This window comes from Lineus longissimus, chromosome 1 (assembly GCF_910592395.1).
Source record: "Lineus longissimus chromosome 1, tnLinLong1.2, whole genome shotgun sequence".
Classification (NCBI taxonomy): domain Eukaryota; kingdom Metazoa; phylum Nemertea; class Pilidiophora; order Heteronemertea; family Lineidae; genus Lineus; species Lineus longissimus.
In genome coordinates, this window is record NC_088308.1 from 3179885 (window position 1) to 3199660 (window position 19776).

General features: G+C 40.8%; 4 protein-coding genes across 37 annotated transcripts in view; 2 read left to right on the top strand and 2 right to left on the bottom strand.

Moving 5' to 3' along the window:
• Nucleotides 1-5205, bottom strand: part of LOC135485032 (calcium-activated potassium channel subunit alpha-1-like) — a 94818-nt gene extending 89613 nt beyond the window's left edge. For all 33 annotated transcript variants that reach the window (XR_010446520.1, XM_064766880.1, XM_064766801.1 and 30 more), the window contains exon 1: nucleotides 4557-5205. Coding sequence is in view for 32 of the 33 variants with exons in the window: in XM_064766880.1 (XP_064622950.1) it covers nucleotides 4557-4859 (303 nt within the window). In the remaining variant the exon portion in view is untranslated. The remainder of the gene's footprint in view (nucleotides 1-4556) is intronic.
• Nucleotides 5206-6505: 1300 nt separating this feature from the next.
• Nucleotides 6506-12159, top strand: LOC135485226 (solute carrier family 15 member 4-like). The gene is made up of 11 exons (XM_064767057.1): nucleotides 6506-6633; nucleotides 6974-7307; nucleotides 7725-7823; nucleotides 8089-8153; nucleotides 8424-8563; nucleotides 8799-8968; nucleotides 9463-9671; nucleotides 9884-10070; nucleotides 10272-10472; nucleotides 11083-11217; nucleotides 11411-12159. Exons 2-11 carry the CDS (start codon nucleotides 7031-7033, stop codon nucleotides 11650-11652), a joined length of 1725 nt encoding a protein of 574 aa, XP_064623127.1. The 5' UTR covers nucleotides 6506-6633; nucleotides 6974-7030; the 3' UTR covers nucleotides 11653-12159.
• LOC135485213 (uncharacterized) lies at nucleotides 11882-15239 on the bottom strand. Of its 2 annotated transcripts, none has more exons than XM_064767044.1 (3): nucleotides 15126-15239; nucleotides 14167-14691; nucleotides 11882-13859 (listed from the first exon to the last, which is right to left on the bottom strand). In XM_064767044.1, exons 2-3 carry the CDS (start codon nucleotides 14672-14674, stop codon nucleotides 12397-12399), a joined length of 1971 nt encoding a protein of 656 aa, XP_064623114.1. In that variant the 5' UTR covers nucleotides 14675-14691; nucleotides 15126-15239; the 3' UTR covers nucleotides 11882-12396. The 2 variants fall into 2 exon arrangements, with proteins under 2 accessions (XP_064623114.1, XP_064623107.1); XM_064767037.1 differs by having other exon boundaries at nucleotides 15104-15233.
• Nucleotides 15240-15563: 324 nt separating this feature from the next.
• Nucleotides 15564-19536, top strand: LOC135497911 (uncharacterized). Its single transcript, XM_064787917.1, has 8 exons — nucleotides 15564-15641; nucleotides 15871-15982; nucleotides 16419-16495; nucleotides 16801-16892; nucleotides 17175-17274; nucleotides 17672-17747; nucleotides 18091-18203; nucleotides 18414-19536. Exons 1-8 carry the CDS (start codon nucleotides 15564-15566, stop codon nucleotides 18513-18515), a joined length of 750 nt encoding a protein of 249 aa, XP_064643987.1. The 3' UTR covers nucleotides 18516-19536.
• The last annotated feature ends 240 nt before the right edge of the window (nucleotides 19537-19776 follow it).

Below are 19776 nucleotides of genomic sequence, written 5' to 3' on the forward strand. Positions count from 1 at the left end.
TGCTCACCCTATTTATTATTCAACAATTTGTCGCCAAATTGCTTACTTCAAGCAGAGTTATAGCAAAGGCCTGAGTCTGGCCCACAAACCTAAACCGACGACGACGGCGACGACGATGATGACGATTGAGCCTTCCTTCATTCTTTTCACATTTTATGAAGACACGAGAGAACAAGGAACTAACACCAACTTGTTAAAATATGCCAATATACAGTGCAGTTTGCTGTATATTAGCACATTCATTTATTATATTGATATTTCAAAAAGCATTCAACTAATTTCTCATAAAAAGAACTGTCAATGGAGCAATCCATCGGCCGTATGAATAATACAACGTTTCCAAAGCAACTCCAAGTGTTTCGTTGAACTGCGCATTGTGTTACCGAGTCGGTAAATATGAACTCGCAGCACAGCTTCAGAATCGACAACGGCAAATGATATATGAAAACTGCAAATAATGACAGAACTGCTGAGTACATTTCAAGCTGTGTTGTTTAGATAGAATGTTTATCCAGAACAAGTTAGAAGCGGGCGCTGTGTCATCCATCCAAAGTTATATGACTGCCATTCCTGACACCTTTCTTCTGTAATCTGGCTGAAGAGGTGTTGGCACTAGCGCGGTGTACAACACCGCAAACAATTCTCAACTCTTTTTTCCAAATGTTGATGATACCCTATCATTTTGAAAGTATTCTTTTTGATGAGTCTTTGTTAAAAGCAGCTTACCAAAGATAACTGAGTCGGAGAAGAAACCCTAAGTACATAGGCCTACCTAGGCTGATAGAATTCATATCATCGCAATAATGAAAGGAATTATGGGCGCTATGGCTTTCGCTATGCATTGTACATGTACCTGCTCTGGAGCAAACAACATCAACTATAACAAAGGTATCCAAGCATCAGACATGGTTACATGCTTCCCTCAATACTGGAACCAACTATGGTGCTAAGGAACACAGAACAAAATTTATCATTTTGTACCAAGTAAAACAACCATAAAAACATAATAACTCTAAGAAAGTTTTGATTTAGTGCATCCCAGACGGAAGAGGGCAAACTCATAGATAGTGGAGAGCCTGTTATATCCAGCTCTACAACAAATCTTGTCGGGGCAATTAAAACAGCTGCCCCTATTTGTCGTACTTTAAACCCCAGCAAGTCCAAAAACAACATCTCACAGACAAGACTTCTCCGACATCTGATCCCGGCCACTAGTGCATCAAGTAGTGCTTCAGCATAAGAGTAACACTAATGGCTTTTGATAGTGCATTCCAGAAAATCACGAAATGTCACAATAATCTCTGGGGTTCAAATTAATACAGACAAATGGTGATGTCATAAATGTAGCCATATTCGCCAAACTCAGGGGGAACCGAAATAATCTCACCATCTGTAACTCTAGAATGTAAAGGTACCATCATGAGGCCTAGATACTCTATTTCGATCTGAGCACACAGTGCTTGGTATCAAACCAGCACTAACCAGGCAAGAACACAACCATCCTTGTCCAGGACAGCTACTTTTGTTTTTCTGGCATTGTGTCTGAAAGCAGAGTTTCCGATTTCTACTGCAAGTCAATATTTTCATGATACAAGGGAAAATTCATGTAGGTGGGGCTGAGCAAAAAGCCCGGGGTTTCATCATACAGGCAAAGGATTATGCAAGCAGCGGTGGTTCCATGTTATGATAAAGCTTTAGCTGAAGCTTGGCAATGTTCAACTTAAAAGGGATTATAGCCCAGCAAGTATTTCAGTTTTAAACTTCTTCGGTCATACACTGCTGATACAAGCTACAGCCGATCGATGTCTGCCTCTCTAGTATGAAGGATTGCTGGAGCGCATAAGTATAATGATCCAACTACAAGGTAGAACACAAGACTATTGCACGTTTGCTGATGCTTCTAAGTTTACCTCTATGATAATGCCTACCAATAACCACCTATTGTTTTTGCTCTCGGCAGAGGAACAAGATGCTATTTGTTCAGGTGATATATTTTTAAACTCAGGAAGAAATCAAACAGGAATACCTCATCCTATAACATAACCAGTGATTTTCAATATACTCCGCCTCTCGATATTTCACTGTATCTTAGGATGGGAATACCTTGACCCTGAATCCAGCCACCTTCCACAAATAGTAAAGCAATGAGGAGTGATTGCCCACAGTGTGTGTCTTTGCCTGTTTGTTGCTTTTACCAAGTTTGTCTTTTATTGCCTTCAAATGGTAAGGGTAGATACATTCTATCACATCAACAGTAATAAGACAATCGGGTCCAATACGAAAAAACGTGATTGTTCCTTTGTCACGCTTTATCCTGATTGCTTATATCACATAAAAACATGATTGTGTAAATTCACACAAAAACGTGATTGCCGAATCACATAAAAGCAGGACTAATAGTACAATCACGGTTTAGCTTGAATGAACCAAAGTAGGGTAAGGGGAGATACTATATAAATTTAGTGGTTTAAGGTTAACTCGAAACTAAAATGGTATTGAAAATATGGATTGACAAGACTATCATCATCTGCCAACACACACCAATATGTACATACAAAAGGAGACAATGACTTTCCCAGGACTATATATCATCAGTAACCATGGCAACTGAAAAAGATGCTCACTCACAAACAAAAGATGAGGAGGAGCCGATAAATAACACTCCTTTTTAACACGATTTGCGCTAAAATGTGTGCACAAGATAAATACAATGTAGATACGAGCTGAAACTCAGCAATGAAACTGTCGTGTCGAACCAACTCAGAGCGATGCAATGAAGACATGTTTGTGTGTCATCTTCCCATAATACATCAAGATGATGAGTCTTCGTGAATGCATTATATTGACTTTACTGTCAATATTATGTTGTCATAAACTTCGTTATTTGATAATAGTCATAATCAGTTTTTATCATGGTCACCTTATATGATAGGGAGCATATATAAAAACATTAATAATACCCACCAAAGTGTACCTTAAAAGTGTTGCATCATGGGTAACTTCTAAACGGATGTGCCTATTATATGATGACCAGAGTAACATCTGTATATATATGACACTGTCTAGTTTCACCAACACCAATTAACCATGAACATCGCTATAATTGCCCCATTTTAGTACATCCAACTTTTAGCATGTGTTTCGCTGCCAAAAAGAGGTCTCTGATCAATTCCATGGTAAAAGCACTTATTTCGCAGTGCTTTGTCTAACCCTAACTCTCCATATGAAAAGGCAAAACTGGTGCTGGTACCAGATGTAACCATCCGTTTTTTCAGGCTGAGGTGACCTTGGGCCTACACTTTTGTGTTGACTAATGATTAGTGTGTCCATCGTCTATTCCAGGCCTTTGATTCTCTGCAGCCAGAACACTGACCATCTGTTACCAGATAAACCACCGATGTTGTTCTCCATAATGCTGTCACCAGTATATTTAACCTGCCCTATACTAGTTTTGTCACAATTCACAGACGCTGGCAACAACTGGAATCATTGAAAAGTATTCAGTCTATCATTTAACATCATATTTACTTGTTTTAAAGGACCAAGATGTTTCAACCTTGATAAGAGTAAGACATGATTAGCCATCATCTAGTAGTGTGAAAGAATGCTTTGTTTTGATGACTTTCGTTTGTGACTGGCTCCGGCTGAAGGATCCCAACATAAGGAGACCAATATAAACAATATCAAGGGTTGGAGTTGTTTGGTTCAAGATGACAGGTTTTGATATGAAGTGATAGAGAAACTTTGTTTGGAACTCAAAAGCACTTGACAACGAGATACCACTCATATTACTCCACACAGTGTAACATAGCCCATATCTAATTTGAAATTACATGTTAATAGTTCTGTACCCATTACCTCTAGAGTTATACATGTACTACATTATGCACGTTTTACGTAGAAATGGTGACTAGATCAAGCACATACTGCAATGTTGGTCAATTATTTCCCTCTACATATTATCAACATGTAAGCTATACCTAAGATATATAGTGTGAAAAATATCCTGAAAGATTATTAACAGGTTCCTTGTGGAACTGACGCTCAAGGGTTTTAAGCCTTCAGTCTAAGCCCAAGCGTTTAGCAATTGAAAAAGCTAAACCCCAACTGAAACCATTAAGTTACCAGTTAATCATAAATTCCTAGTGCTGGCTTAACTGAAATATCATTACTTAAGCCTGAATGCCTTCATTAGAGGGCCTGATAATATATATATTTATACATGGGCTCCACTGACATTATATAAATCACAAAACAGCACATGGTGAGAGCCATTGGAAAATGTCGAAATTTTTAATGGTTGTCAACTCAGAGCAGGCTTTGAGAAACATTTGACGCTTTACCCAACACAAGTCTGCAGGGACTATTTTAGGGCAGTATTGCCTTGGCAATTTCAAACTGAAGGTCATACTATCCATGTCTCTCAAGATGGTTCGAACCAGGCATACCACATTGGCATCAATCCTTGATTCCTTAAAAACAGGTATATATATATATACACAAACGCTAATAGCCTAGCATTTATATTATGAAACCAGAGAAGCCATAATACTCACCAAGATTCGCCCAGTGGTTGTTTGACCAGATATGAGCTCTCCCGCCCAGTCTTTCGCCTCGGTCATCCATCCTATCTCTGGGTCAGGGGACTTCTGGAAAGCCCCCTTCTGTGGACTGCCAGTCCTTTTGAGAACCTGCCGGTCTCTCTTCCGACAGAAAAGGTAAGCGAATATTCTCCATATAAAAATCACAATTAGACCGCCAAGAAAAACGATCAAGCTTGAAGCAAGGAAAACGTGCCATTTTCTGTTATTGAGGCAGTCATCAATAGCATCCTGAGCCGATGAATTTGTAACAGCCATCCTGACGGATTATTGTATATTCACGCACAAATCTGAAGAATAAATTGATATAACGCTGGCCAGGCCGAGCTATCCATTGCACATACCACCATGAACCATGTTGCCAACGCTGAGGCTGAAGTCGCTATGCACGAGCTATACCCGTTAATCGTCAGTATCAGAATATGTTAATCAGCCTGGCTCAACAGCACTGGGAGCCACTGGATTGCTACTGGACTTGAACATGAACATTGGGTAACTCGTACGAGCTTTCCACTCATAAAATGTTTATTATTAACTCCCTATTAGTAAGAATATGATCCGATTCCTGCTGCTTGTTGTTTCACTAAACATTTAATTCCCTCCGCTATAAACATAAGGCAAAGCTGGTTTGTGGGACAAATGGATTAAACCCCCTGGTGTCTTCTTCACTAACTGAACTCGGGAGCTTTCACTTTCATTGGAACTATCATCCACTTAAACTAAAATATGTTATGACGAAGGACTGAAAAACAATTGCACTGGATCTCAGGATGCGGAACTCCGTCCTAATGTCGTCTCCTCCTTTCACCGCCGATAACTTCCGCCAGATAATATGTCGGACGCACCATCATAAATGGGTGGTCAATCAAATTGCTCGACACAAAGTAATTGAATGACGGCCTGAATTGATAGTGCCAACCTCCGGACCAGGTTACCCTTCTTCTATACAACATGCACTGTGCATTTGGCTCAAGTCAGCATCCCTCGAACCGTTACTTATTGAACACCTGGGCCCGGTGCCGTTAAAACTAGGCGGTACTCCATGGCAGAGCCCTTGCGGATCCGCCAACTTCGTGGTGACATAGCGGTAGCTTAGCCTAACGGCACAAATTTGGCGGCATGCTAAGATAACGGTGGTTTAGCGGCCGCGAAGCCACCGTTGGCAGATAGCGGAGCTTTGAACAACCGGGCCAAGGTCTTCAATTATGATGGCGTTCAGTGCGTGTCTCGTGCGACAACCACGAGTGAGTGTAATGGTAGTGTTGTCGCGACATAGGACGCGTGGGAAAGGAAGGGAATGCAGGGAGATAACCGATAAAGTAACATCCCTTCTGACGGCCAATCAGGGTGGAGTTATCGGCGGTGAAGGGTGAATATACGCACAACGACAGTGGATCGGCCTGACCTTCTAATTACAACACCCTGCTTGGAGATAGCCTGTGCCGCCCATTTGCGCCCTCCAACTGAATTTATAGCATAAATGTGTAACATGGTCCATCCTGGCACCAGTTGTTTTCAATATACTATACCCCGCCTCTCGATATTATATATTCGCCAAAAAAATCACATACCTGTATGAGTATAGGTCTTCGTTGGTACCAGACGGGATGTCATAGTCTATTTGTAACTGGCGTCGTCTTGCGTTTACATTTAATTCAGGTCTTCGTTTTGTACCTCGCGCCGCGTATGTATATCAGAAAGGTCAAAGTCTTATAGTTGTATATCTATACAAGGCCTATGTCTTATATTCCACCATCCTGAGGAAATCAGGGTTTAAAGTTTGTCTTCCCACGTGCTGTATCATGATCGCACTGGAAGGTTGGAATCAAATTTCCCGCCACAAAACTTTGACCACTTGTCAGTAGCGCCTCTATTTGTGATAGTTAATCTCACATTCACTATCGATCAAGAATGGGTCTTATGATCATCCCGAGACGCGGAGCAGGAAAGACCGACTTCCTATATCTATGCATGTATATACCTCAATTATAAGAACTACAGTTTTCATGAGACGCTCAACATGATTCTCAAGGTAGGGAGTCCCCCAATGTTATAGTATACTATACTATAGAAACTAAGTCCACTGGCGGGCAAAACCTACACTCCGGAGGCAGTGGACCGGCCTCGTCCCTCTCCCAAACGAGAGCCAATTAGGATGACGCAATGGACTACCTAGGGAGTCTAGTAAAACCCCGTATCATCATGAGTCGGGATCTTCTTGACTAATAACTGATGGGCCATAAAAGGCCTACCAGACTTCCACCCAATCAACATAGAAAGTAGAGGCCTGTCCCACTACTGCCTGTTTGACCTTTTTTTCATCTTGTCTTTCCAAGACTTAACCATGAAGCTTGTCTTTTTCAAAATTTCAGACATCTGAAATGGCCAGGATTCTCACAGTCTAACTAAGGGCAACATTTCCAACCAACATGAAGAACAAATCAGTAGAGACTGCCCCAGCTGACAGCAGTCCGGAGGACGTGGAGGACTCTCCGCTTCTCATCTCGTCAGTGGACTCCGAAAGCAACATCCCAGAATCAAAAGAGGAGAAGAGGACTCGTCTTGGTGTCACGTTGTGTATCTTGTTCACGGAGTTATGTGAACGGTTGACTTATTATAGCATTGTTGGCAATCTGGTTCTTTTCTTGACCAACTTTCTAGGATTTGGAAGTGCAGATGCTGTGACCATTACATTGATATTTACAGGTGGGTATGAATTGCAGTAGAACCTCTCTATCAAGGACACCCTCGGGACTGACTAGTGCTGTCCTTAATAAAGAGGTGTCCTGATAAGAGAGGTCAAATTGAATGGAAACAACCAATTTGGGACCAAAATTGTGTCCACTGAGAGAGGTTCTACTGTAAAGGATGGAAATCTTAAGTTATGACTAAATTTACACTGATCAAAAATATCGCACAGCTTTGAGACATCCCTGCCCCATGGACATTTCATCACCAGGCACCTCTGAACATTCCACATAGGTCCATTCATAATTGGTGTTAAAAAATTGAAATGTTGCATTTGTAGAAAAGTCAGGTTTTTGTCATTTCCTCTAATGAGGACAAAGTCACAACCAGAAGACCTGGATAGGACCTCTATAATTATTTTTTTTTTGATTTCAGGAACGTGTTACTTTCTGCCAATTGTTGGTGGATGGTTGGCCGATTCTGTCGCTGGGTGCTACAATGTGATATTTGGGGCTGGGTTGATATACATTGTCGGTGAGTAATGTAAAATATTTGGAAAAAGACAAATCTTGCAAATGGCAAAAACGAGAAGAGACCAGAAATTTGGCAGTATATAGCCTTGCAGTTGGTGGGGATGTTCCCATCACCAAAGTTAAGCAATGGTGGGCATTGCTAGTCAGTTGATGGATGACATGATATAATTGGTGAGCAGGCCTTTGGCAGCAGAGCCTGGAACTAAAAATCGACTTGATGTAGCTCGCGGACGAGTGTACAATGAAAACTGTTGGTTTGATTTCAGGGACATTCGCACTCCCGCTTGTAGCTTTTGACTATTCCAGTTGGGGATGGGATAATATGAGTGAGGTAAGTCACATTTGCTTCTAATTGGGTGTCTTCTTTCAACAACATGTCCCCTTTCACTGTACTGCAAAATCTCCATCAGGACTGGAGATTTGTATAGATTTTCCGTTAACTTTCTAAAAAATAGCCATGAATGAAGAAATCTTTCTATGGGCCTCCTTGAAATGGATAGTCGGGTACATGTATGTTAACCGAATTCAAATTTGATCAATGGTATGGTTCATTGAAATCTTACATTTGGGTATATAGTGACCAGTTAGTTCCTATTTTCAGGGAGCGAAGAGGGGCTTCTTTCTCTTTGGCTTGACCCTCATAGCAATAGGTACAGCTGGCATCAAAGCCAATGTCAGTCCCTTCGGAGCACAACAACTGGAAAGTGCTGGTCCTCATGCAGTCCAGGTATTCTTCAACTGGTAAGTTATGCAGGGGGAAAGTAGTACTCCATGCAGTCCATTTCATCATTCTAATCATCACTGTGTTCGGAGTGTAGAGGAAAGTGGCAAAAAGGACAGGGTTCTTTCGTAAAAGCTATGTTTAAGAGCAGTGCAAAAATGTTATATCGCATGGTAATAATACACAAAAATCTTTTCCGACTCTAAATCCAAATTATTGCAATTTTTGATAAAAGGGAAGTTTCTTGATTTCCAGGTTTTACTGGTTCATCAATGTTGGTGCTGTAATAGCATATGGTGGTGTAATGTATGTCCAACAAGAAATCAGCTTTGAAATTGGTTACCTCATACCAGCCATCAGCATGGTAGTTGCTGTTATCATTTTCGTTCTGGCCGGGAAGAAGTACAAAAGGCAACCTCCAGGGGGTAAGTGACATTGGGTGATATGAATAAAGACTAGCAAATGCTTTTACTTCAATTTTGTACAGAAAGGCCTAGTGTAAATGTACATGGAGTTTTAGATAAAAGCATTTGCTAGTCTTTATTCATATCACCCACTGTCACATTTTTATACTGCTAGAAGTTTAGCTGCAAACCTAAAGGTTCAGTCAAGTGTCTCAGTTTAAGGTGCTGTCAATGGGTCGGGGAGCCCACTCCGCATGGTGATAATTTTGTATTATCATCTGAATGTGAAGCTGATTTAAAGAGGATGCTGTGCAACAGTGGATAAGATTGAATGATAAAACACTTCACATTCTAGGAAATGTGTTAACCTGAAATATGGGTGTTGGATGTGATCGGAATATTTGCAATCGTTTCTTGCTGAAGACCGTAGTAGGACAGATTGTGCCTTTGTCTTTGCATGTCCTTGTGGCCGTTGTGTCCCACTGCACTATAAACACTAACATTTGATATTACAGGAAGTGTGCTAACCAGGACTTTCAAGATCACCACGGATGCGATTTCAATCAAAAAGACTAGTATTTACAAATATTCCTCATTCCTTGATTTTGCCAAGTTCAGCAATGGCGGTGACCATATCGATAAGGACGTTGATGACGTCAAACAGCTTGGCGGCATCCTCCCTGTTTTCGGCTGCATCATCTTTTACAATACTGTTTATTCTCAGGTGAGTTAACCCTTCGGTCATCAAATTGAAAGCAGTGAGGCCAAGATCCTTTGAAGACCCCAGTTTAGGGTACATGTGTATCATTTGTGAAAGTTCTTAAGAAAAACTTCACCTGTTCATAGCAGGGTGCCCTCTCAAGAAAAAAGTGACGGCTTGGGACAGCCAGTAAAAAGTTTCACCCTGGCATGAACCTTTTCATGTCTCTTTTTCAGATGGGATCGACATTCCTTCTCCAGGCAGAGAGGATGAATCTAGCATTAGGAGACTTCACACTACCCGCTGCTTCATTAAACCTGTTTGATTCTCTGGTCATTCTTGTCCTAGTGCCCTTTATGGATAGAATCGTTTATCCTCTGCTTGACAAGTGTTGGAAGAGACCCTCGCAGCTGGTTAGAATTGGTGAGTGAAAACTTATGCCAGTCAACGATGTGTTGAACAGGGTTTCTCATCATGTCTCCTCAGATACACTGTCACATGTGGTAGTACATGTAATTGTCAATTGATTATGGTCTAATTGATCGCTAATTGATTGAATAATTCTGGTATTTTCATGCACCTGTTATCACAAGGTGATTTCAGCCAACTGTCTCTTCTTTCCAGGTTTTGGAATGATCCTGGCAGTCTCTAGCATGGTGGTTGCTGGTATCCTTGAGATCTATAGGAAAGAAGAACTGTCCCAGTCTGGTGGCTTTTCACAAGAAGTTGCCGAAAAATACTTCAATGCATCGCATTATAGTGTGCTGTTACAAGTGCCACAGTTTGTTTTGATCGGTGCTAGTGAAGTGTTTGCTATGGTGACTGGTGAGTTATCGACGTACAGGTCCGGGGTTATGCACATACCTGAGCCTCAAACATGTTGAGAGGCAGCGTGTCACCAGGTCATCTAATGACACGTCATTGGCGTGTATGCGGATAAAGACAGGATTCGGTGACCGCTGCTTCTCATCATGTGGTCCCCGGTTGTGGAATGCCCTACCGGAGCACATCAGGGGGGCGGACGCGCTGCTTGCTTTTAAACGACTCCTAAAATCCTGGCTGTTCGAGGAAGCATTTCTTGGTGGGGAGGTAGCGCCTTGAGCAGGTTTACCTGGAGTTTGGCGCTCTATAAGACATTGGTGATTGATTGATTGATTGATGTACTTGTAATTTATATTTCGGTGCAACACAAAAAGTATTTTCTGATGTCGGGCTCTTTTGGTTTCAAACATTGATGTCAATTCTATTGTATAATGTAGTATTCTTCAATGGCTATACCCGACACAATTTTTACAGATTTCAGCTGAACATATTTTTCACAATCATTAATCAGTGTTAAATAAAAGTGTCCGACGTGCATATTGCCCGTAATATTGGCCATCAAAACCTCAAGCAACACCAAAGTTCTATAATGTCTTCATAATCTTGATTTCAGGGTTGGAGTTTGCCTACAGCGAAGCCCCGAGTTCCCTGAAAGGTGTAGTGATGGGCATGTTCCTGGTCACCTCTGGATTAGGAAATTACATTGGATCTTTGCTGATCAACATTGTGAATGCTGCAACTGCTGGAGGTGCGAGTTTGTCTCTTTAGTTTGCTTAAGTTTTGTTTCTTATTCCTCCATACTGATATTTCTCAGACATCTGTTTTTATTGGCAGTGAAAAAGTGACCCCTACGTCATGTTCCTTCTGGACCAAAATAGGTCTCTCAAAAAATAAGCAACGGGTGAATGTCCAATAAGGAAGTTTTTCATTCATTTTTTCAGATGAGTGGTACCCAGACGAAATCAACACAGGTCATCTTGACTACTATTTCTTCCTGGTTGGCGGTCTGATGATGCTAAATACTCTTGTATATTTCATCATAGCGTACAGATACAAGAAAGTGAAGTACAAGAAAAAGGACTATGTGATAGGGTATTACAAGGCTGATGCTAGCAAATATAATAGACTTACGGATGAGAATAATGCTGATGTTACTGTGGTAGACGAAGCAGTAGATACCTAGCAGTGTTTTGGTGTGCGGAATTCTAAACAAGTGTGGTCCGTAATGTCTGCAAAATTGTTCGAGCTGCATTATTTGTAGTCCTACAAAAACCTGCATAGAACTATATTTTTGGTATCCATGAAAATTTGATATCATTGTACAATGTAGATGCTCAAAATGATAATTTCATGACCTGTACATTATCATTAACATCCTCTCGTGAAAATAATCATCATATCATTATTACCTGTAATAGTGCAAATCTAGTTACAATCCAAATAGAAATTGAAGAGTTTGTGTCTATATATTAATTTTCTTATGTCTTTAAACCTATCTGTGATTGAACTTTACATCATCTTGAGTGAATATTTTTAAAACTTATATGAGGCGCGAATAAAGATACATGTACCCGGTAACAAAAAAGGCGTGAAATTTTACCGTCTTTGCAGTATATACTCACACATTAAAATGTTCATTTTCACATACAGATTGATTTGTGTTCTTGATGCGTTTCTTGAACTTTACATGTAAATATATAGATATAGAAATATATCTTAATGTCAATATTTTTCTTTTGTTGAATATGTGGAATTTGTTCCTTCAAAAGGAAACTTCTTTCAGTGCCAAATATTTCATCACCAACCCACTCCTATTAGCAAAACCATTGGTGAAAAATTACCAACTATTGTAGCCTGGCAAATACATAGCATATTCTATCCTGGATGTTTACAAACCAACCAGCATCATTAAGGGAAATAAGCAGAACTAATGAAAATTAGGCCTGTAGGTGGGGCTAGGGGTCCAACTGCCATCATTCGAGTCAGATTCTTCGCAAAATTTATCCAAAAGTCTATCAACGGTTTCAAAACGATTACGCTCAGATTCACTAAACTCATCAGTCATGTGTTCATCTGATATTGTCACATCAGATGGCGCCTCGGTTGGGGCCCTGTAGCTGATATCACTATCACTACTGTCAGAGCTGTAGAGAGGGAGAGAACTTGGGTTCTCAACTGGCTTTGGTCGGCGCTGGCTACGACGAATTCGCAGAGTAGCGTGATTATCACTAGTAGAATTGTTATGGTTCAGGCTTGAACCTTCACCACTTCGACTAGAACCACTGGTGTGAGTGCTAGGTGATGTTCCGTCTGTCTGATCATAGTTGGTTGACCGTTTCACCTTCTTGGAAGACACTTGCTTCGCTCCACCATCAGATTCACTTGATCCACGTCTTCGTTTCTTTGATCGTTTTTCAAGCGAGGACTTAGTAGCGTTATCCTCGACAGAATATTCAACCAATCCGGATGAAGTCACTTGGTCATCTGACACACATAAAGTCAGAGCCTTCTTCCCAAAAGTTGATTGTTTGCCACCAGTATTTCGGCCAGGTTCTGAGTCACTATCACTACTACTACCGGTACTCGTGTTCACATGGGAAAATTTTCCATGATGTGGGACACGGTTACCAGAAGATTCGCTATCAGAATTTGAACTGCTTTGTCTAGACACGTAGGAATTTTGATCATCCTCAGAATGCACTGAACTTGATCTCGAGTACGATCTTGAAATAAAGGAACCAAACGAGGCTTGGTCTTCACTAGCAATTGGTGTCCCCGACGGCCCACTGCTCCACGAGAAACTTCCAGGCTGGCTGTTTCCGTCACCTTGACTATTACTCTGATCGTCATAATGGTCCCGAGAGGTACCATAGTTGCTGTACTGGCTGTTGGAGTAACCAGACCCTTCATAATCATCACTATCGGGACGCATTGGGGTGTGGTCATCGTAGCTATAATAGTTATGATCAGAGATAGCTGCAGCTGGACTGGCTACACCAGCAGCCCTTGCAGGTGAACTTGTAGTCAGGGTTGGGGCGGGTAGAGTACCACGCTGGTCAGATTCCGTCGGTGACGCAGGAGGAGTGACACGGTACACCACATCCATTCTAGCACCAGCCGCCGCAACATTGTATGTTTGTGGGCTCCATGGATCATATGGTCTGAAGTCGGAATTCTCAGAGAAACCGACCATGGAATCATTGTCGTTACTAGCATTGCTTTGACTTATATTGCTACCACCAGACCAACTTTCCCAGCCATTGTCATCTTCAGAATAATAGTCATCATCACCCCAATCTTCTTGATTCTGAAGCTGCTCATTCATATTTTTCACCTCATCTTGCAGCTGTTGAATCTGTGTCTTCTGATCTTTAATGATATCTTCTTGCTCTGAAAAATAAAAACATGGCATATTTTAAGAGGGTTTTTTTCTCATTCAATTTCGAAACAAGTTCAAGAGTGCCTTCAACTTGTTTACTGATCAGTATCTTTTAAAGCAACATGAAGCAGAACAGAGTCTTTGTCTTTAACAGGGTCATATGAGCAGTTCAACAATGAGAAGAGAGTCTGTCAACAAAGGGAATGGAGACATATGTCAGTACCATGACCAAGTTCCCAAGTACATGTGCAAGTAACAAGAAAGAGCTGTCTTCTTCTTAGCTGTTTTGTTAATCGCATATTTTAGACTTAAAGATACCTTTAACTTTGGCTTTTAATTCCTCAAGACAAGAATGGGAGCGCATCTTCTTCACAAATACTGTCAAGCCACAGAACTTGGGGCACATTCCTTCAGCCAAATCACAAGTTGACTCATGCTTTGCTAAGTTTTTTCTGATCAGTTCTCGTTTACATAGTCTATGCTTGCACTTAATTTTCTTATAAGGGCAGACATCATCATGTACATCAGTGTGATGTTCAGTCATCCACACCTCTTGGCAACCATTGGCGTGATTAACACAACGTAGTCTTAGTCTGTTGATCATGTTTTGTAGCAGCGGTAGCACATTTTGGAGCTGGTCCTTCCTTGTGATCCCTCGGCATGTTGGACATGTTCGATGTTTCTCAAGCCAAGTCTCAATACACACTTGGCAGAATACATGACGACATGGAGTTTCTTTGGGTTGGTCGAGCACCCCTTGGCAGATGCAGCACACCAATTCAGCATCTGGTGGAACCTCAAATCGGTCGACATCAAATCGAGACATCTTTTAAAAGCAGATATCTGGAAAAGAAATCAAATTCAAAATTTGTATTTCACACTCTTGCAATGCTTTTCACGCATAATAGGCCTACTCCACTCGGTCTCAGAGCCTCTTTGATCTAGACAGAGACTGCCGGAGGTTGGCTACTGCATATCAGATCCATCCCCCTGGGCCAGGCAGGAGGACCGTAATTCATTTGCTGTTGTAAAAGTCACTCTGTTGATGTCTCACTCGACCTGGCCTAGGTCTATCCGACAATAAGACACCACAAGAAACGTGTACATTTACCAACACTACTTTGACTTAGGACTGGGCCATGATCATGTAGGCCTACAGCAAACACTAACACTAACAGCAAGCGACATTTTTTCGGACAGTACAAAGAAAGGCGTTTATTTCAGATAACCAATGACATTTCTACTTATATCTTACCCTCAAGGAACAGAGTAAATACCTTGATTAGTAAGGAAGTGGTTAGATTTCATCATTTGCAGGTAATTCTTTACTTATTCGACACTTTTCATCAAAAAACTTATGATATTTTTCCCAAAATTTTGCAGTGTTGTTGTTGTCGGTGAGAATTCCGGATACTTTCCTCTGCTACCGTAAACCAACAAGGTAGACTCTTTCACCAGTCTCATCTACGCACTCATTACAGAGACTGGTACTTGACGGTAATTCACTCGTCATGATCTCGATTTGGGGGCGTAAGCTTCCGGTGTTTGATCACGTGTTTCTGAAAAAGATGGGCAACCTCGAGCCAAGGAATACCCGTGTGATCGGTATTGACAGTCCATCCACTGTATGCACGATTCGCCTCGGGTGAATCAATGAGGCCTCCTCGACCCTCCACTGCGCAGCGGATAGGAATGAGGTTACCTAGACTTTACAAATGGCAGAAATGGCTCAACGTGACACGTCAACGATATGTTTGTTCGATGTTGACGGGACTTTGACAGCCCCTAGATTGGTAAATACATGCTTGATAGAAAGAACGTAGCTTTAAGACCATGACAGGTTCCTTGCAGTTAGCTGGAAGTCTTTTTTTACGCCTAAAGGTTGATTTAAAGTTAATAGATGATGTCTCAAATTAGGTGAGAGTCACCTACCAGGTGAGTTGGAACTAAAATTTAATATGAAGTGCTTTGGATAGTGGGCCTGGCACCTATTTCTGTTTCCTTTTTAATATTCCTCTTCAGAGTGTCACTTCCGAAATGACAGAGTATCTTCAGGAATTAAAGAAAAAGGTTGTTGTTGGTGTAGTAGGAGGATCTGATCTGGCAAAAATCCAGGAACAGCTTGGTGGCAATGGTATGTTCACAAACTTCATTTTGCTCCAGTTCTTTATTTTTGGGAACACATTTCATTTGGAGCCTGCCAGTCACCACTCATGGGTGTGGACACATCAATCTGGAGGTTTTCACGACACCATAGGGAGACCATGTGTGGAGATGGAGCCCATTTGGAGTCCACAACCATTACCATGGGGAGACACTCCTGCTATTTGGAGACAGTCACAACCATGGAGCTACACATCCCATTTGGAGACGGTCAAGAGCATGGGGATGTGTGGGGCGACACATGTATTTTGGAGACAATTGCAACTGTGGAACATTTGTGTGGTGGTGGATACCATTTGGAGATTGTAACAACCCTGGGTAGACCACTAGATGAATTGTTTGGGCTCTGGATTATCCTTGTACAAACTGTCCATTGATTAATTCAGTGATGTCGAATTCTTTTATAGTGATCAAGGACTATGACTACTGTTTCTCGGAGAATGGTCTAGTGGCTCACAAAGGTGGTGATTTTCTGGAAAAAACTGTAAGTCATTCAAATGAGTAGGTCTACTGGTAGTTGTACCTAAAACTCTTAAATGACCTGGTCTAAGGATGTTTGTTCCTTTATGCCCTTCATAATAGAAATTTGTACCTTGCTGTCCCTCATTGGTTGTCAAATCAAGACTGGACATTGGACAAAGTACCGCCAACTCGGTATCAATTCATTTAAAGTTACTTGATCATTAAAATAATATTCTGTCTTTAGGACCGTGCAGAATGAGGAGTTAGAGGAAGACACTTACATTTTAGCTTCCACTATACTACAAAAGGTGTTGTTCTTTTCTTTAGAGTATCCAGGAATTTATGGGAGAAGAAAAACTACAGAAATTCATCAACTATGCACTCAAATACATGTCTGAAATCACGCTGCCATGTAAAAGGTTGGTAGAGTTTTCAACTACAAAATTTTGTACTTTTTTCAAATAAAACAAATAAAGTTGTAGTGTTGGTTATATAATGAGGTGCTCCTTTCATAAATGAAGCTTTAAAAAGATATCATGTCTGATGTGTAGAAAAGTTTTGATAAATATTTTAATGGAACAATTGCTTCTTCTTTGAATGGTTCCCTTGAAAGATTGATAAACATATATAAGGTGCAGAAATTGATACACAGTATGAAATATTTGTCTGTTTGAGATTTAACTCGTGTCTTGGTATTTCAGAGGAACTTTTATTGAGTTTCGTACTGGTCTCATTAATGTCTGCCCAGTTGGCCGGAGTTGTTCTCAAGAAGAGCGGATACAGTTCAATGACTATGATCAGGTAAGCAACGCAGATCCACAGAGAGTGATAGACATGTACTCCTTACGAGATCTTTTTGGTTTCAGATGAAACATGCGTTTATCACATGAACACAGCCCACTGTTCGTTGTGATTCTGGTTCCAACAGAAGACAGGTTTGGTGCTGTCATTGTTTTAGTCTGGCATCCCAAATGCGATTCCTCATTCGTCTGTCTGCCATGATCCACACCCGTGATAAGAATGACAGCAATTATAGATTGAGAGTCTCTTAATCTATGTTTCATCTGGTTATCTGTCAAAAGGATCTTCTCATTTCTCTCTGTTTCAGGTTGATGTAATAAGAGCATTTTGAAAGGTGAATTTGTTTCAAGAAATTCCATTTTCTTCCTGAAACATATGGGTACTTTCTTTCTTGTAGGTTCACAATATACGTAAGAAATTTGTAGCTGATTTGGAGAAGCAGTTCCCAGATCTGGGTCTAAAATTTTCCATAGGTAAATAGAAAGTTTGCTATATTTTTCTTGATGGCATCAATGAGGTCTTTGGACAGGGTGAGACTCCTGGCAGGTCTCTTAGCCTTGCATGTCTTACTCTGTCTTGGTGTTTTAGTAGGTACCAGTCGTTTATGCTCAGGTTGTAGCACTGATTAAGCATCACATCTAAGATCTGCTGGAAGGTTTCTGGATAGATTGTGGTTAAAGTGTTATGTCAGATGATAACCTCTACCGTTGTTTATATGAGACTATAAACCCAAAACTATAACTTTTAACTTTAACTAAGAGAACCTAAACTTGTCAACTTAATCAGTAAAATTTTAGTTATTTTCTTGCACCACAGGTGGCCAGATCAGCTTCGATGTCTTCCCCATTGGTTGGGATAAGAGGTTCTGTCTACGATATTTGGAGAACGACTTCAAGACAATTCACTTCTTTGGTGATAAAACTATGAAGGTAAGCAGTCTGTTGCTTCACTCTTGACAGAAGACTATATCAACCTGTCATTTCACCTAACACCTTGGCTGCATCCTTGGTTCCGACCTACAGTGTAGCTCTATCCTCCCGGTGTTCGGTGAGACAGCCAATACAATACGTCCAGCTCATTGTCAATTCCTTGAACATAATCATACATTTATTGTAATTTGCCGCCTTTCTGTATTTCAGGGAGGGAATGATCATGAAATATTTGAAGACTCGAGAACAATCGGCCACACAGTCACTAGTCCTGCAGATACTATCAAACAGCTCAATGAAATATTTGCATAATCTATCCACTCATCAAATCTTGTGGACTTTCTCAGCTTATTCTCTCACTGTTCTGGAAGTGTTCAAGATTTACTTTCATCTTTTATTAGCTCAAAGCTGCTGGACAATTATGCAATGCCATGGTTTATAACAAAGGGTTAATTGTCGATATCAGTATGAGTTAACCACTGTTTGAAAAAAATCTACTAACAAAGCTTTTGATGTATGTAGAATGGTATGGCTTAACTTCTCTCGAACTCTCAAGCTAGCTTAACAGTCAAGGGCTGATAGTGATGGTATATCACGTTCCTTAGAAGGGGTACCAGGTTGGGGATTGCAGATCCATCCACGGACTGTTTGATGCCAAATGATGTGATATGATGCAATGTTTATAACTCGGCTCTCCTGTCTGTTAAATTTGCTTGATGTCACCAACTTTGTCATTCTGAAAACTGCCTTTAGATCAAATCATAGATTACCTTGCATGTAGATTTAGGGAGTCTGACATGTCTTTTCCATCTGATTCTTTGGTGCCAGTGCCTTCCTTAGTGTATTGTGATGATTTCATTATGTGCACACCGTCCATGTGTTGTTTAAATTTATGTTACCTGGTACTTACATGTAGCTGCTGTGCCAGTCGGGTCATAACTGACGAATTCCTTACTTACTCTAAACCATTTTGCTAGATGTGTTGTCCAAAATGGTTTGCCGATGTCCAGTTGCCCTATCAGTATCATAAGTGCCTGTTGTTGGTGTCTTTGGCATAAACAATCATATTGAGGATATGGTGTAACCAAAGGTGCTGTGACACTGGCTAGTGCTGACCCAAAGTTAAGTCGTATCTTGCTTACAGCTGAGATTATGTACGCGTATGTACTTGCTTCTCGAGTAGTATTTATTCGTAAGTTGAGTAAAATGGTTGATAAAGGCCAACATGAATTCCATGTCTAACAGTAATTATTTTCTAGTTACTTAAGGTTGGATGACATGTAATGGAAAGAATATTTTCTTAAAATAAAACACATTACTCTTATCTATTGTAGTCTTCTGTCCTCGTTTTTCCGAAGTCATTGGGATGACATTCTGTTTAGCATGAGCAGGAAACCAACTCAAAACCTGAAGGTCATTGGTTCAACTCCAAGAACAACCACAGAACTGGTTCCACGCCCCTCGTATCCTTGACCAAGACCCTCAACCTTAATTGCTTCTTTCAACCCTGGGGTATAGATAGGGTGTATAATCAGTCTCGAGGAAGCCAAGCTCAGTCTGGGAAGGATATGCC